Here is an 18,121-nt window from a genome sequence, read left to right as displayed (position 1 = left end):
AAATTGAGACCATTTAGTTAACAGATTAGACCAAATTGATCTCTAACCTGTTTAATATATACATTGTAAGTTTAAGTCATCCAATATTAAGTTTACATCCATTTCAATGAAAAAAAAAAATTCAAGTTTACATTAAATAACCGGAAAGCATATAAAAATAAATAATTCAATTTAATGTTAAGTTTAGATCCATTTCAATAAAAAAATATATATATAATTTACATTTGACAACCGGAAAGCTTATAACAATAAAAAATTCAATTCAATGTTAAGTCTGCATCAATTTCCATAAAAAATTAAAGATAAAGAAGCCATTTGAATAAAAAAATTAGAAAACCTATGAAAACTACGGTTTATACCGATTTCAATATCTAAAATTGTTTATTAAATGGTTCATTTTAGTTTTAGCTAAATAATCTTGCATCAAACCGAACTGAACTATTTACATTGGAACCAAACCATTTAATACCCGTAGGGTAGGGGTGTCAATTGGATGGTTCGGTTTGGTCTCGATCGAGTTGAATCGGTTTCAGTCTAAGAATGAGGGAGACCAAAACCAATCCATTACGGAACTTCGATTTTTGGTCGGTTTTGGTTTCGATTTATTTCGGTTTTTTAATATTGGGTTAATACTTGTTTATATCAGTTTATTATTGGGCTTGAACCATAATGAATCTTCCATTCATAAATTATAGTGACAAGATTTGACGAAAAAAACACTTTAAATTTATGATTAAATCATGGTTTATCATTGTAAGGGAAAGATAACTAATATTGAAACCAATGGATAATAAATTACTAAGAACATAACTAATATTGAAATCACAAAATGAACCATATTACCCCAATCATTCATTTAACTATCCAACTAATTTTCTATAGTGAACAAAGAAATCAATGGAAGCATTATTACAATTTACAAAACAATTTCTCTATTCATAACGTAATATTCAATGATTTGTAACAATTCCTCTTACAATAAAAAATTTTCTCACTCATATTGTAAAAAATGGACGGTCAATTCACCAATTTATAATCTCATAATCATTTATTTTTTTATCGGTTTCATTCGGTTTGGTTTCAGTTTGGTTATTGGTCGGTTCGATTTGACCGGTCCTAACATACCTCAGTCCAAAACCAATCAAATAAGGATCGGTTTGGTTTGCTTTGGATTTTATCGATCAGTTTCGATCGATTTTATCGGTTCGGGTTAGGTTTTGACACCCCTACCTTAGGGTGTTCCCATTATGTGCTATATCTATTTTTCGCTTTCATTTTTACCTTTGTACAAAATGTCCAACCACAATATTTACGAAAATTCCAACCCTCCAACCATATGGAAGGTCTAGCGAGAGTATTTTCATCATGAAAATTAAATGAATGTTCCATGCGTAGTATAACCAGCTGTGGTTACACCAAACACAACCCACCCAATTATTTTTTAGGTAAGTGAAAAAGTCCTAGGCCCAATGTGGAGGGTACATTAACAACCCCTCTTTCTCTGTAATGACCTCTCTACCCTTATAAGAAAATGTTTCGTTGCTCCTCATTGATGTGCTCCCTATGCCCCTCACTTAGAATTCCTTCTCCTTTTTAACTAATGTACCCAAAATTGCTTAAAAGTAACAATTTTTTATTTTAACTAATGTATCCAAAACTAATATAGGTATTACAGAAGACAGTAATGCAATATTTTCCCCTTGTTATGCATACAAATAAGTAAATTGAGTGCCCAATAATTGATCTTACAAAGTCCAATTGCGGTCTTCTTTGTGCGAAGTTTGTACTAACAATGAACAATCCAAGTCCGAGAGGGCATAAGGATGACAACCATTATTTATGACTTTGTTATGGGATGAAGGCTTCATACTCTAGTTTCCCATTTTTGTAGGACTTTAGATGTACGTTTGAGGTAGGCAAGGGTTTTTTGTAAGCCTTGTGATGAATCCATTGGCATACTAGCAGAGTTCTTATTGCTAGATATTCTTGGACCGAGTTTCCCTTCACTCCTTCACCATGGGCACCAGTGCTATCAGATTGCGAAGGGGAGGATAGTATAGTTTCAACTTCGTCAATTGGAGTCCATTTGTGAGCTCATTTCACCTAGGGAGGAGTAACTTCCTCCTCTATAGGTGAAGGAAAACTTTCACCAAAATTAAATATTATCAATTTAAAACTTGAATTTATTTAATACTATATATCAGTCCAATGTTAGGTTGTAAGTTTGTTTCCATTGAAGCCTAAGTGGATCTTAAAATGAACCTTTTGTCCCTTCCATCCCTAAATTAGGTGTGCCTGGAATTTTGATTTCAATGTAATCTTCAGCTTCAGCAACTGAGCTGCAAATCATATTTCCTTTTGACTCTTTTTTTTATTTCCATTTTTTTCTTAATTATGAGGATGTTGGAAGCCATTAATTTGAACTCGATTTAAATTGATGTGCTAGGAATCGAGGTATACTTTTCAAGAAGGTGGGGGTGTAAGAGAGTTGAACCAGTGTGGTTCACACGCCATGCCATATGATGATGGGAGATAGGTGGGGGGAGGAGTCACCAATAGGGGAGAGGATCTCCAATCCGCTCTGAACAAGTGACCTATTCTGGACTAATACTAAAGTCCAACTGCCTAGCTGTCTACCATTGACTGATCGAGCTAGAATCTCATGTCTAGCTCGAGAAGCCTGATTGAGTGAGATATGATCAGGCTTAGCAATACCTAACATGGCATTTATCAGAATTCACTAAGATTCATTTGCATGACTTTTTACATGTATTTAGTCTTGATATAAACCCAGGAGTAGTAAAAGCTTCTGATTAAAATAAATCTAAACTAAAATGTTTGAATGAGAATTGACAACCTAAATATGATGGAGAGGAGAAAACTTTTCTTGACAAAATTAACTTTGTTATATAGACTTGTGACATTCTAAAGATTGAAATTGTATAGTGATTTTTTTTTTTAAATTAAAATTATATTTGATATGATTTCTTGGAATGCTTACTAGCATATCTTTTTTTCTTTTATATAGAATAGTGAATGGAGTGTTGATTCCATGGATTTTGTTTTTTCTAAGAGATAATATCTAGAATATTAAATTAAAATTTATTTTTCAATGTTTAATATTACATTATGGGTAAGAACGCCCTCTAGTCATGTGATTCTTAAATCCATACATAGAAAGGGTAACATAATACCCCCCCCACCCATCCACCCACCCTATTGATGCCTATGTATCTCCTCCTCATTGGGCCTTGCACTGCATGACCCAGTAGCATTCTTTTCCCTTTATATTATTTAACAAACTAGGTTTTCATGCTTTTAATGGTAATGGATTCATTTTGTTATGAAAGCGATTTATCATTTCATTATAAATAAAAAAAAAATAATAAATAAATAAAAAAAAGCTTAACATTATGTCATTATAAAAAATGTCATTTCATTTTTTCCGAGTAGTCATGTAAAATATTAAAATTTATCTAGAAAAGAAAAATATGTTATACTGAAAGGACAAAAACTAAAATTACAAATCAACCGACACCAGAAATAATATAAATAAGAATTCCCTTGCATCAATGACTTTAATCATAGTGTGGAGTTTGATAACCTAGGTGATGGGATCGCAACAAGTGGCATTGCCTTCTTTAATTCCATACCAAACTTATCCGACATATCAAGTTCCACTCCATTTGGCAACTGCCACCTAAATGAATGCAAAATTGATGCCAATAGGTATGGTACCATTCTTTCTGCCATAGGGATTCCTACACACACCCTTCTTCCTGATCCAAATGGAATATATCTAAAATCTTTGCCACTAAAATCATATTCATCATCGCCTGATCTCAAGAACCTCTCCGGCTGGAACTCCAAGGGGTTATCCCAAGACATAGGATCCCTCTGCATAGCCCATGCGTTCACTATAACTTTGGAGCCCTTTGGAATCATAAAACCACCTACAGTGCATGATGCACTTGGGCATCGAGGAACCAAGAAAGGAGCAGGTGGGTGAAGACGCAAAACTTCCTTCACCACTCCATGCAAGTAATGCAACTTAGGCAAATGAGACTCTTCCACCATATTCTTCAACCCCACAACCTCTTCTAGTTCTTCTTCAGCTTTCTTCATTATATGTGGGTGTTTCAATAGTTCAGCCATTGCCCACTCCACTGCGCTTGATGTTGATTCAGTCCCAGCCACCATCATGTCCTGCAAATAAAATTTAATGATTTAGGAAAGTGCCCATTTCATCATCATTCACCATTGTTGTATTTGTAGTGAGAACAAACATTAGATACCAAACAAGAAACGAAATAATTCATAAATCTGTATAGCAGAAGTAAGGTAGTCGAGTTGGCAAGGGACTTTTGCAAAGTTGAATAGTTGTCACTTCACCCTGGTATGATCTATTCCATACGGTTGTATGATCAGTGTGAATTTGTGGGACTAGTTACGCCAAGGCTTGGATATCGGTCGGTAGCAAAAAAAAAAAAAGTATGACAGCCCATGGGCCAGAGTCAAGTTTATGGTTTTTTTCCAAAGGATGGGGGGTTGGGGTGCATAGATTTCTCGCAGTTTATTATTTAAAACTAAAGTAAACTCAGGCCTGGTAAGACCATTCCACAAGTCTGGGTCAAGGCCCACAGGCCCACTATATATTGAAACATTTTTGTCAAGCCCAAAAAGAAAGAAATGTATCATACCAAAAACAAGGCCTTGATGTGAGAGATAGTAAGGCCAGGTGTCGCATTATTAGGCACTCCTTCCTTGGCCTTCAGATTGAGCTGCTGGAGTAAGACCTGAAGGAGATCCTTATCTTGTACGCCGTCGTCAATCTCTTCACCTCGCCCGCTCGCTCTTTCTCTCTCTCTTTTGAGCCGTTTATTGATGATGGAATCTAACATCTGATCGAACCACGAAATCTCCTTCTTCATCCGCCGCCCAAGGCCTTGGATATCAAGCCACGCCAGCGCCGGAAAAAGATCGGAAATATTGGGCTCGCCAAGAAGCTTCACGACTCTGTCCATTACTTCCCGAACGTCGACGGTGGTGCGCCGCCCCTTCTCCCCTTCAAGTGTATCACCCCATAACATACTGGTTATGATGTTGAATGTGGTGAGAAACATCTGCTCCCCAACGTCGACCGGAGAGCCGGCTTTGGAATAGAGTTGACTCACCATGTGGCGGACCTCTTTCCGCCGGAGACCATACATAGCTTCCAGCCTCTTGTGATTTAGCATCTCCGAGACGGAAACCTTTCGGAGCATCCGCCAATGGTCACCGTATGGTGAAAAGACTATGTCAACGCCTCCGTAACTAGCAATAGCCCCCACCGCTAACACGTCGTGGTTGGCGAATATGGTGTCGTGATCTTTAAATACCTCCTTTGCCAGAGATGGTGAAGTCACCACGATGCATACCTTGGCTCCTAATCGGAGTTTCATGATGGGACCATAGGTCTCAGCCAATTTGGCGAAACTCCGGTGGAGCTGGGTACCAATGAAAGGGAGATCGCCGACTATCGGCAGGCCTCCTGGTCCTGGAGGCAGTGGCGTTCTCTCCCTCCTTGACCAACGCCGCCACCGTGATACTGTTATGGCGGTGGCCAACACCAGGAAGATCGATAGTACAAAGAAATTGTCTCTCCGGTACTGATAGATCTCGCTACCCGCCTGCCACCACCATTGCACCAAAGCATAAGGAGCATCCGAAACCTTGGAGATCAGAGACATGGCAAAGGCAAAGACCGTAGTTAGTGGAAGTCGAGCAATACAAGAGGATGGAAGAGATGTTTCCCCAAACCCAGATTTTTATGTACTCCTTAATCCATGGCTCCAAAGTCCAAATGGAGTGTGAAAGTGAAGGAATTAAAAAAAAATTAAAAATTTTAAAAAAAATTAAAAATTAAAAAATTAAAATTATTATTATTCTCTTTATTGGCATTTTATTTAAGATCCAACAACTTGACCCAAACACTCTGCACACCACACAATACAGGTGATATCTTTATTGTTGTCTCCACCTAAAAAAAAAAATCTTTTAGGTTGCATTTGATGGGTATGGATGAGTCTTTTACAAGAATCATTTTCGTATAGTGTTTAATCTACAATTGAATTTCATTAAAAGTAAAAACTAATTAAAAGAGGAGAAAGATTAAATGAAGTCCAAGTGTGAATGAAATACAAGAAAGAATCATTCTCATACAAGTACTTGATCCGGACTTGGGTTTGATAGTCATTTAAAAAATGCTATTGACATTCTTTCATTTTATAGGAATAAGAAAATGAATTCTTCCGTTTGGTGTTTATAGTTTGTTTTTCTGTTATTTCAAAACAATCTAGATAAAAATAAATAAATAAAAACCAGAAACAATAAATGTAGAACATGATGGATTTCGTTTCAAAATGAAATTTTGATACAGGCACGAAAATTTTGATTTTGACATAAAACGTCATTTTATAATAGAATGACTATCAAACGTTGTCTTACTTTGGAGGCTGGTTAGACTGTAGAATTGAGGGATTTAGAGGTCCATGGAGTAACAGAGATGACAGCGTGCGTACATCGGCCGACCTAAAGCTCGCGACACCCAGAGTTGAATTATTAATGTGCTAATAGTCTCCTTACCACATTCCGAAGCATAAACATGGAATCGGTCTCAGGGTGAAAGAAATATAAAAATATTATCGTCTTTCCGTTCAAGAAATGTGCCAACCCTTATTCTCTCTCTCTCTCTCTCTCTCTCTCTCTCTCTCTCTCTCTCTCTCTATAAGAGTTGGTACAATGCAACAGATTTTTATTAATCAGCAAAAGGCACACAACTAGAAAAGCAGAAGCTTCGTTACAAAAAGCAGTATGAACATACAATACCCATCACATAGAAGAATTCCACAATGTGGTCTATTTAGTCCACCACACTTTGGGCCTCTGGATCAAGAACATACTTTAAATTTCTTTAATAACTTAAAACCACGTGGCAGACCTCTTTGACCATTGCCGGTGCAGATAATAGGTAAAGTATAAATCCCATCTAATTGCTAAGGGGCTGGGCTGAAGCAGGAAAGTTGACAAATTTGGATTACATTAGCTCAAGCCCATCGTAGTGATCGTTTTAGTCCAAAATTGAGGTCCAATTCTGCCCCAGTGGCATTCCTAGGCTCTAGGCTTGCATTGCCAACTAATTACGATATTTGGTGGTGAATAATCCTATCCATTTGTATACAATAGAAAAAATCATGTTTATTCAATATCATTGTTTTCTCATCCACACCTTTTAGAGTCTAATTCTTAATTATTCAATTCTTATCCAATTCTCTCTGTGGGCATGACATGTACATTTCAAACTCCAACTGTTATCATGTGGAAAAGTATTTGAGGCGTTAAAATGGGTTTGAATTCTACAAAATATTCCACGACATTTGGATTTTGAAATGTATAAATGTTGCATGCATAGAGAGAATTGAACAAGAATTGATTAATTAAGAATTAAAAAGGAGCTGAATCCCACTTTCAATGGTTGAATGGGACTCCTAGAGTAAGGAGAAAGGTACTTTGGACAATCTTTCAGTAAAAAACTGTTGAGTTCCTCCTCGCTCCTCACCTACCACACTCAGGAAGACAAATATTTCCAAAAATATATATTTCAATTTAGGTAATACATTTTGTTAAATTTATTCGCGTCTCATTTCACATTTATTTAGCACTAGCTAGAAGCCTAGAGCATGGCTTGGCACATTTTTTAAATTATGTAAATCGTATTGTCCATTAAATTATTCATATTTTTATATTATTATTTAACCATATATAAGTTTAGGGAAAAAGAATCTTAAAAGATAGCATGCTCCTTGCATCCAAATATAGAAATGATTACCCCATCCTTTATGAAAATAGAAACTTTCACCACTATTAATGCTTCTACTACTATTCTCGTTGACCCCCACACGAGCTACAGTGCATTTTTCGGAAACCTCTTCCATAAATTCCTTGGTGAAAAAACCCTGTCGTTGGTGTGGCATACGGTAGACTCTTAGGCCAATGAGAGCAAAAGTGAGAGCATCTTCAATCCACACAGGGTGGGGACAATGCGGTCATTTTGCACACGTTGTGCCTGGACATTTCCTGTCTAAAAATCGAGATATAACTGTTAGATATGGTCCGATCCAGATTCCAGATCGTTCTGGAATGATATTTTAGAACCTTGGTTTGGGATCTTCATTTCCACTCGATTTTGGGGATTTTATCCGACTCATTCTTATCCTCAACGAGACTATGGCGTCCATTAATTGATTTGCCTTCTCTCTCTTTTGTTCAAATCTTCCCCTCGGTGGCCTTAGAGATGAGCTGATCTCCACCCACGTCCAATCACAGATAGAAAACGATTTTCTCCGACCTCAACCCCCAGTGATCATGGGCAGCCTCTCTGATATCTGGTGGTCATGGCGGAAGGCAAGCACTCAGAAGGACCAGTTCACCCCAACACTACTCACGCTCACCCTCGCCGTCCTTTTCATCTTCTGGTTCGTATGGTTGCTCAAGAAATCAAGAAACCAAAACCCTCCATTGCCGCCAGGCCCGCGACCTCTGCCACTCCTAGGGAACCTTCCATTCCTGGACCCTGACCTCCACACCTACTTTGCTAATCTTGCTCGGACCTATGGTCCCATCTTTAAGCTCCATCTCGGAAACAAACTAGGCGTCATAGTGAGCTCGCCATCCTTGGCTAAGGAGGTCCTCAAGGACCAAGACACCACCTTCGCCAACCGTGACCCACCAATCGCAGCACGTGTAGCCACATACGGCGGCATAGACATCGCATGGAGTCCGTATGGACCGCAGTGGCGGCTGCTGCGCAAGGTGTGCGTGCGCGAGATGCTCGGCAACGCCTCCCTCGACGCAGTTTACGGCCATCGCCGTCGAGAGATCCGTCAGACTATCAGCTATATTTACAGCAAGTCTGGATGTCCGGTGAACGTGGGTGAGCAGATGTTCCTCACCGTACTTAATCTGATCACGAGTATGTTGTGGGGTGGCACCGTCGAAGGCGGGAAGCGAGATAGCCTAGGCGCTGAGTTCCGGCGACTTGTCGGCGAGATGACTGAGCTTTTGGGTAAGCCCAATGTTTCGGATTTCTATCCCAGTCTGGCCCGCTTTGATATACAAGGCGTGGAGAGAGACATGAAGGCTCTGTTCCCGCGATTGGACCAGATCTTCGATTCAGTCATCGATCATCGACTGAAGATGGACGGACAGGGCGGGGAAGAGTGCCATGATTTTCTCCACTTTCTTCTGAAGCTCAAGGACGAAGCAGATTCTAAAACCCCTCTCACCATGCTCCACCTCAAGGCCTTGCTCATGGTAAGCTTAAATTCTTCGCTATTAAGTTAATGGCTATAGCTAATTAATTAACAAATGAACCAGGATATGGTGGTGGGTGGGACTGATACGACCTCAAACACAGTGGAGTGGGCGATGGCAGAGATGATGAACAAACAAGAGACAATGAGGAAGGTCCAAGAAGAGTTGGACAGAGTGGTGGGACGAGATAACATAGTTGAAGAGTCTCATCTTCCCAAACTGCATTACCTGCCGGCGGTGATGAAAGAGGTGCTCCGCCTACATGCGGCGCTCCCGTTGTTGGTTCCTCACTGCCCAAGCTCATCTTGCACCATCGGCGGTTACTCTGTTCCGAAGGGTGCCAGGGTCTTCGTAAACGTGTGGGCTATTCACAGGGATCCTTCTATTTGGGAGAACCCCTCAATATTTGAACCAGAGAGGTTTCTCAATGATAGATGGGATTTTAATGGTAACGACTTTAACTATTTCCCATTTGGCTCTGGAAGAAGAATATGTGCAGGGACGGGAATGGCAGAAAGGACGGTAATGTATACACTGGCGTCTCTGTTGCACTCATTCGACTGGAGATTGCCGGAAGGTGTTGCAGAGGTTGACCTTTCTGAAAAGTTTGGAATCGTCTTAAAGGCGGCGACCCCACTTCTTGCGGTTCCCACACCAAGATTGGTTGATACAGCTCTATATTTGTAGGATAGAGATGAAGAGTGTTCGACTGTTCAAACAGGGGAATGATATGATCTGTTAGATGGTGTCCATCGGATGGGGTGTCACTGTCACAGGCTCAATTTGATGGACCCCATCAAATTGAGATTGGAGATGGGAACTGTTCAACTTTTCAATTGTTCAAATGGGGGATGGGAATGATAAGATATGCTAGATAGTATCGGTGGAATGGATCAAAGCTTATTAGGGATGTAAACAAATAGCCAAAAATATAAATTCGATTTGTATCGGTATATTTGAGACATGGATTAAAAGCATGTTGTATACATTAAGGGGGAGGAAAGTCTAGAGGTGATTATTAGTCTGTCGTGGGTGTGGCAGTGCGACGGTGCAACAAGCATCGGATGGCCGAGATGATATCAACACGTGTCTGATGTTATTCTGGTCATTGGATGCTCATTGCACCGATGATTCCATGGCAAATGATGTTTTTACAAATCTAAATTACACGAGTTAAGAATGTAAATAGATAGTCGAAATCTGAATTTAATTTGCATATGGTATACGAAATTTCATGAATGAGACGTCCTATTTATTCGTTGATGACAGGTTGTGGACCACATGGCATTAGGCTGGCAATAGTTTATTCCATGGTTTTAAGTATCGGTGCGTATCGTGTCGTATCGGTTGATACGTATCCGTATCGGTCGATATATATCCGTATCGGTAGGCATCGGCACGATACATACCGATACGCTACATAGAATTTTAGGCCCCTTTTTGCGTATCGCCATATCGTATGTATCGTATCGTGTCGTATCGTATCGGTATCGATACGTACGATACTCTGTGATACGAACTTTTGAAAATCTGGAAATTCCCGAGAGTATCGGTATGTATCGATCGTATCGTGCAGTATCGAGCCGTATCGTACTGTATCAGTATCGTATCGGTATGTATCGACTGAAAATATGAAAATTCCCGTGAATGTGCCTTTTGTTGTTTGAAACAAACACTTCAAACTCTCACCAATAGTTTTCTATATTTCTCTTCTTTCTTCCCCTTTGATTTCACATACCTTTTTGGAAACTCAAATGGTAGATTGAAAGAAACATTGTTGAAGTGAATGGTTCAAAGAATGAGAAAAACATAGTCCAAGAAGAACATTGAACTTGAAAGTTGAAAATTTTGAATAGTAAGTTCTTGAATCTTTACTCACTTTTTTCAACTTTAACCTTAGATTTTCAAGTTTTTTTACAAATCTAAGGTTCATCATAGGGGTGTCAACCGGTCGGGTCGGTTCGGTTCGGTTTCGGTCGGGCTTAATCGGGCTTGAAGACTTTCAAAGGCTACACTGTGTCCGCCCATTTAACTAATCGGGCTTAGTTATTGAGGGCATGGTACACTTTATATTCGGTCGGTCGGCCTCGGGCTATAATCGGGCCACCTTAATCGGACTTTAGTGGGGTCTTAATTGGGCTACGGACATGTTTAATGTTAAACGGGTTTTAACCAATTTTTAAACGGGCCCTCTTTAAAATGTGCTCTTATATTTCGGCCCACTCATGCAAGCCCAAAAAAATGATAATAAATTAATAAATGATACCAAATATAACCATTATTTAAAATGTGAACATGTTTTTACTTTTTACTTTTTACTTTCTAATTTGGGGGGTAAAATAGGTATTCTACAATCATTAAAGGGTCGGGCTAGGCCAGTGCACAATAGGCCGGTCTCGATCGGGTGTTAAACGATCGGTCTCGATCGGGCGCCCGACGGTCCAAGTGGCAAAACCAAGACCGACCGTTTATAAACGGGCCGGGCTCAAGCCCGACACGTTTAATAAATGGTTCGGGCTCAAGCCCGACACGTTTAATAGATGGTCCGGGCCGGGCCGGTCTATAAACGGTCGGTCCCGATCGGTTTAGTTAGTTCGGGCCACGAATTGACACCCCTAGTTCATCATACTTAGAATCACATTTTGTGCATCATTATTATATGAAATCATTGGATTTATAAGGATTTACAAACTTTTTTCAAGAGAAAATGAGGGTTTCAATTTATTTCAAATTTCTTAGATCTACTCATGCTCAATGATTAAAAATGTTTAGATTTTTTATATGTTTAGATTTTTTATATGTTATGTAAAAACAAGTGTTCTACAACTTCCATGGAAAATTTTGATTTTTCTCAAAAAAATATATTTGTCTATCAATACCATACCCTCATCATTTTGAACATTTTCAACTCAATATATTTGTCTATCAATACGATACCCTCCATTTAAGTATTTATGCATTCTACATGTTATATATAACTTTTTTTAACTGTTTTTTTTATGCAAAAGTGTATAAAAATGTGTTTCCTATCCATTTATGTGCATATCTTAGCGTATCTCCGATACGATACGATACCCTCCGATACGTATCTTAATTTTGACCGACCGATACGACGACCGATACCGATACTTTAATCCTTGGTTTATTCTATTGAGAGAAATTGCAATAATTGACTAATATAATTATCTTACAACTTTTTTTTTCTTTAAACAATCTTACAACAAAATTACTATATTGAAAGATTATTTATTCAGCATTTTTTTTATAAAAAAATATATGTTTATTCAGCATTCAAAATCCTAACAATCATAAATGTAGAAGAGTGCACAGATTGTGCAAACGGTAAAAGTTACAACTACCACAAAAACTAATCATCCATATCCCAATTACATAGGTTCAACTTAAGGGTGTCAATTTTAGGTTAGCTTTTGGTTCATTTAGTTTCTTCAATATGTCTCAAATCACTCATTATACAAAAACATTTAAAGACCATCAAATATGATCATTTCACCTAAAAAATATGATCATTTGAAGGATTTAGTTCCGTTTAATAACAGGACAATCTGATTTCATTTGTTTAATAGAACTCAAAAGTATACAAACAATTAAGTTCAAAGTCATATTCATAGTTGAATATATATTCCTATGCATACGGATAATCAAACATGAATTAGTATGCATACAAACACTAAATAAGTCCAAAATCCTAATAACTATTAATTATTAGTTAATTTTAAATAATAAAAAAAAGTCTCTCTAAATCCAAGGTATATCCTATGTCTACTCCATCCCTTTTTTTTTTCTTGAAAAATAAATAAGGCAAAAGGTTTTCTGTACAATCGTACATTATGCACACAACCAATAGATGAGGGATGAAGTCTTTGATGAACCTTCTTCAGTCCCATCTGATGTGCATTATTGGTCACAAAACGTATCCCCAATAAATAAATAAATAATGTTTACATGTGTGGACTTTGGGACGCTATTTTCCTTTTTCTTTTTTTTTTTTTTTTTNAAGAACATACTTTAAATTTCTTTAATAACTTAAAACCACGTGGCAGACCTCTTTGACCATTGCCGGTGCAGATAATAGGTAAAGTAGAAATCCCATCTAATTGCTAAGGGGCTGGGCTGAAGCAGGAAAGTTGACAAATTTGGATTACATTAGCTCAAGCCCATCGTAGTGATCGTTTTAGTCCAAAATTGAGGTCCAATTCTGCCCCAGTGGCATTCCGAGGCTCTAGGCTTGCAATTACGATATTTGGTGGTCAATAATCCTATCCATTTGTATACAATAGAAAAAATCATGTTTATTCAATATCATTGTTTTCTCATCCACCACTTTTAGAGTCTAATTCTTAATTATTCAATTCTTATCCAATTCTCTCTGTGGGCATGACATGTACATTTCAAACTCCAACTGTTATCATGTAGAAAAGTATTTGAGGCGTTAAAATGGGTTTGAATTCTACAAAATATTCCACGACATTTGGATTTTGAAATGTATAAATGTTGCATGCATATAGAGAATTGAACAAGAATTGATTAATTAAGAATTAAAAAGGAGCTGAATCCCACTTTCAATGGTTGCATGGGACTCCTAGAGTAGGGAGAAAGGTACTTCGGACAATCTTTCAGTAAAAAACTGTTGAGTTCCTCCTCGCTCCTCACCTACCACACTTAGGAAGACAAATATTTCCAAAAATATATATTTCAATATAGGTAATACATTTTGTTAAATTTAGCCGCGTCTCGTTTCACATTTATTTAGCACTAGCTAGAAGCCTAGAGCATGGCTTGGCACATTTTCTAAATTATGTAAATCGTATTGTCCATTAAATTATTCATATTTTTATATTATTATTTAACCACATATACATATATAAGTTTAGGGAAAAATAATCTTAAAAGGTAGCATGCTCCTTGCATCCAAATATAGAAATGGTTACCCCATCCTTTATGAAAATAGAAACTTTCACCACTATTAATGCTTCTACTAGTATTCTCGTTGACACCCACACGAGCTACAGTGCATTTTTCGGAAACCTCTTCCATAAATTCCTTGGTGAAAAAATCCTGTCGTTGGTGTGGCATATGGTAGATTCTTAGGCCAATGAGAGCAAAAGTGAGAGCATCTTCAATCCACACAGGGTGGGGACAATGCGGTCATTTTGCACACGTTGTGCCTGGACATTTCCTGTCTAAAAATCGAGATATAACTGTTAGATATGGTCCGATCCAGATTCCAGATCGTTCTGGAATGATATTTTAGAACCTTGGTTTGGGATCTTCATTTCCACTCGATTTTGGGGATTTTATCCGACTCATTCTTATCCTCAACGAGACTATGGCGTCCAGTAATTGATTTGCCTTCTCTCTCTTTTGTTCAAATCTTCCCCTCGGTGGCCTTAGAGATGAGCTGATCTTCACCCACGTCCAATCACAGATAGAAAACGATTTTCTCCGACCTCAACCCCCAGTGATCATGGGCAGCCTCTCTGATATCTGGTGGTCATGGCGGAAGGCAAGCACTCAGAAGGACCAGTTCACCCCAACACTACTCACGCTCACCCTCGCCGTCCTTTTCATCTTCTGGTTCGCATGGTTGCTCAAGAAATCAAGAAACCAAAACCCTCCATTGCCGCCAGGCCCGCGACCTCTGCCACTCCTAGGGAACCTTCCATTCCTGGACCCTGACCTCCACACCTACTTTGCTAATCTTGCTCGGACCTATGGTCCCATCTTTAAGCTCCATCTCGGAAACAAACTAGGCGTCATAGTGAGCTCGCCATCCTTGGCTAAGGAGGTCCTCAAGGACCAAGACACCACCTTCGCCAACCGTGACCCACCAATCGCAGCACGTGTAGCCACATACGGCGGCATAGACATCGCATGGAGTCCGTATGGACCGCAGTGGCGGCTGCTGCGCAAGGTGTGCGTGCGCGAGATGCTCGGCAACGCCTCCCTCGACGCAGTTTACGGCCATCGCCGTCGAGAGATCCGTCAGACTATCAGCTATATTTACAGCAAGTCTGGATGTCCGGTGAACGTGGGTGAGCAGATGTTCCTCACCGTACTTAATCTGATCACGAGTATGTTGTGGGGTGGCACCGTCGAAGGCGGGAAGCGAGATAGCCTAGGCGCTGAGTTCCGGCGACTCGTCGGCGAGATCACTGAGCTTTTGGGTAAGCCCAATGTCTCGGATTTCTATCCCAGTCTGGCCCGCTTTGATATACAAGGCGTGGAGAGAGACATGAAGGCTCTGTTCCTGCGATTGGACCAGATCTTCGATTCAGTCATCGATCATCGACTGAAGATGGACGGACAGGGCGGGGAAGAGTGCCATGATTTTCTCTACTTTCTTCTGAAGCTCAAGGACGAAGCAGATTCTAAAACCCCTCTCACCATGCTCCACGTCAAGGCCTTGCTCATGGTAAGCTTAAAGTCTTCGCTATTAAGTTAATGGCTATAGCTAATTAATTAACAAATGAACCAGGATATGGTGGTGGGTGGGACTGATACGACCTCAAACACAGTGGAGTGGGCGATGGCAGAGATGATGAACAAACAAGAGACAATGAGGAAGGTCCAAGAAGAGTTGGACAGAGTGGTGGGACGAGATAACATAGTTGAAGAATCTCATCTTCCCAAACTGCATTACCTGGCGGCGGTGATGAAAGAGGTGCTCCGCCTACATCCGGCGCTCCCGTTGTTGGTTCCTCACTGCCCAAGCTCATCTTGCACCATCGGCGGTTACTCTGTTCCGAAGGGTGCTAGGGTCTTCGTAAACGTGTGGGCTATTCACAGGGATCCTTCTATTTGGGAGAACCCCTCAATATTTGAACCAGAGAGGTTTCTCAATGATAGATGGGATTATAATGGTAACGACTTTAACTATTTCCCATTTGGGTCTGGAAGAAGAATATGTGCAGGGACGGGAATGGCAGAGAGGACGGTAATGTATACACTGGGGTCTCTGTTGCACTCATTCGACTGGAGAGTGCCGGAAGGTGTTGCAGAGGTTGACCTTTCTGAAAAGTTTGGAATCGTCTTAAAGGCGGCGACCCCACTTCTTGCGGTTCCCACACCAAGATTGGTTGATACAGCTCTATATTTGTAGGATAGAGATGAAGAGTGTTCAACTGTTCAAACAGGGGAATGATATGATCTGTTAGATGGTGTCCATCGGATGGGGTCACACTGTCACAGGCTCAATTTGATGGACCCCATCAAATTGAGATTGGAGATGGGAACTGTTCAACTTTTCAATTGTTCAAATGGGGGATGGGAATGATAAGATATGCTAGATAGTATAGGTGGAATGGATCAAAGCTTATTAGGGATGTAAACAAATACTCAAAAATATAAATTCGATTTCTATCGGTATATTTGAGACATGGATTAAAAGCATATTGTATACATTAAGGGGAAGGAAAGTCTAGAGGTGATTATTGTTTGCCGTGGGTGTAGTAGTGTGGCGGTGCGACGAGCATCGGATGACTGAGATGATATCAACATGTGCCTGATGTCATTCTGGTCATTGGATGCTCGTCGCACCAATGATTTCATAGCAAATGATGTTTTTACAAATCTAAATTACACGAGTTAAGAATGTAAATAGATAGTCGAAATCTGAATTTAATTTGCATATGGTATACGAAATTTTATGAATGAGGCGTCCTATTTATTCGTTGATGACAGGTTGTGGACCACATTGTATTACCAGTCACCATGGCATTAGGCTGGAAATAGTTTATTCTATTGAGAGAAATTGCAATAATTGACTAATATAATTATCTTACAACTTTTTTTTTTCTTTAAACAATCTTACAACAAAATTACTATATTCAAAGATTATTTATTCAGCATTTTTTTATAAAAAAATATATGTTTATTCAGCATTCAAAATCCTAACAATCATAAATGTAGAGTGCACAGATTGTCCAAACGGTAAAAGTTACAACTACCACAAAAACTAATCATCCATATCCCAATTACATAGGGTCAACTTAAGGGTGTCAATTTTAGGTTAGCTTCTGGTTCATTTAGTTTCTTCAATATGTCTTAAATCACTCATTATACAAAAACATTTAAAGACCATCAAATATGATCATTTCACCTAAAAAATATGATCATTTGAAGGATTTAGTTCCGTTTAATAACAGGACAATCTGATTTCATTTGTTTAATAGAACTCAAAAGTATACAAACAATTAAGTTCAAAGTCATATTCATAGTTGACTATATATTCCTATGCATACGGATAATCAAACATGAATTAGTATGCATACAAACACTAAATAAGTCCAAAATCCTAATAACTATTAATTATTAGTTAATTTTAAATAATAAAAAAAAAAGTCTCTCTAAATCCAAGGTATATCCTATGTCTACTCCATCCCTTTTTTTTTCTTGAAAAATAAATAAGGCAAAAGGTTTTGTGTACAATCGTACATTATGCACACAACCAATAGATGAGGGATGAAGTCTTATAATGCACCTTCTTCAGTCTCATCGGATAGTGCATTATTGGTCACAAAACGTCTCCCCAATAAATAAATAAATAATGTTTACATGTGTGGACTTTGGAACGCTTTTTTTCTTTCCTTCTTTTTTTTTTTTCTGGAGGGGTGGTGGGTGTTGGGGAAGGTGGGGGTTGGGTGGGGTGGGGTGGGTAAAAAAGGATGTTGGGAAACCCCCCCCCCCCCCCCCCCCCCCAAAAAAAAAAAATAAACATACATCTTAAAGTATCCTAAAGATTTCGGTTCGA

General features: G+C 39.0%; 3 protein-coding genes across 3 annotated transcripts; 2 read left to right on the top strand and 1 right to left on the bottom strand.

The window, feature by feature from the left end:
* Positions 1-3,471: 3,471 nt before the first annotated feature.
* Positions 3,472-5,869, bottom strand: LOC122081412 (geraniol 8-hydroxylase-like). Its single transcript, XM_042648532.1, has 2 exons — positions 4,701-5,869; positions 3,472-4,206 (listed from the first exon to the last, which is right to left on the bottom strand). The coding sequence occupies exons 1-2, from the start codon at positions 5,727-5,729 to the stop codon at positions 3,583-3,585; spliced, it is 1,653 nt and encodes a 550-aa protein (XP_042504466.1). The 5' UTR covers positions 5,730-5,869; the 3' UTR covers positions 3,472-3,582.
* A 2,286-nt stretch (positions 5,870-8,155) lies between these two features.
* On the top strand, positions 8,156-10,335 carry LOC122081290 (geraniol 8-hydroxylase-like). The gene is made up of 2 exons (XM_042648339.1): positions 8,156-9,351; positions 9,415-10,335. Exons 1-2 carry the CDS (start codon positions 8,404-8,406, stop codon positions 10,036-10,038), a joined length of 1,572 nt encoding a protein of 523 aa, XP_042504273.1. The 5' UTR covers positions 8,156-8,403; the 3' UTR covers positions 10,039-10,335.
* A 4,264-nt stretch (positions 10,336-14,599) lies between these two features.
* On the top strand, positions 14,600-16,746 carry LOC122081342 (geraniol 8-hydroxylase-like). Its single transcript, XM_042648417.1, has 2 exons — positions 14,600-15,784; positions 15,848-16,746. Exons 1-2 carry the CDS (start codon positions 14,837-14,839, stop codon positions 16,469-16,471), a joined length of 1,572 nt encoding a protein of 523 aa, XP_042504351.1. The 5' UTR covers positions 14,600-14,836; the 3' UTR covers positions 16,472-16,746.
* Positions 16,747-18,121: the final 1,375 nt, after the last annotated feature.

The sequence above is a fragment of the Macadamia integrifolia genome, chromosome 6, assembly GCF_013358625.1.
Source record: "Macadamia integrifolia cultivar HAES 741 chromosome 6, SCU_Mint_v3, whole genome shotgun sequence".
NCBI lineage: Eukaryota > Viridiplantae > Streptophyta > Magnoliopsida > Proteales > Proteaceae > Macadamia > Macadamia integrifolia.
The sequence above is the reverse complement of the archived record's forward strand: the minus strand, read 5'-3'. Positions and strand labels throughout refer to the sequence as shown.

What these genes read in the sequence shown, in the direction of transcription:
- LOC122081342 (XM_042648417.1), top strand. Translation starts at nt 14,837, where the DNA reads ATGGGCAGCCTCTCTGATATCTGGTGGTCATGGCGGAAGGCAAGCACT. An exon ending in ACGTCAAGGCCTTGCTCATG is followed by an intron (nt 15,785 to 15,847) that starts GTAAGCTTAAAG and finishes CAAATGAACCAG; the next exon opens with GATATGGTGGTGGGTGGGAC.
- LOC122081290 (XM_042648339.1), top strand. Translation starts at nt 8,404, where the DNA reads ATGGGCAGCCTCTCTGATATCTGGTGGTCATGGCGGAAGGCAAGCACT. An exon ending in ACCTCAAGGCCTTGCTCATG is followed by an intron (nt 9,352 to 9,414) that starts GTAAGCTTAAAT and finishes CAAATGAACCAG; the next exon opens with GATATGGTGGTGGGTGGGAC.
- LOC122081412 (XM_042648532.1), bottom strand. Translation starts at nt 5,729, where the DNA reads ATGTCTCTGATCTCCAAGGTTTCGGATGCTCCTTATGCTTTGGTGCAA. An exon ending in ACATCAAGGCCTTGTTTTTG is followed by an intron (nt 4,207 to 4,700) that starts GTATGATACATT and finishes TTTTATTTGCAG; the next exon opens with GACATGATGGTGGCTGGGAC.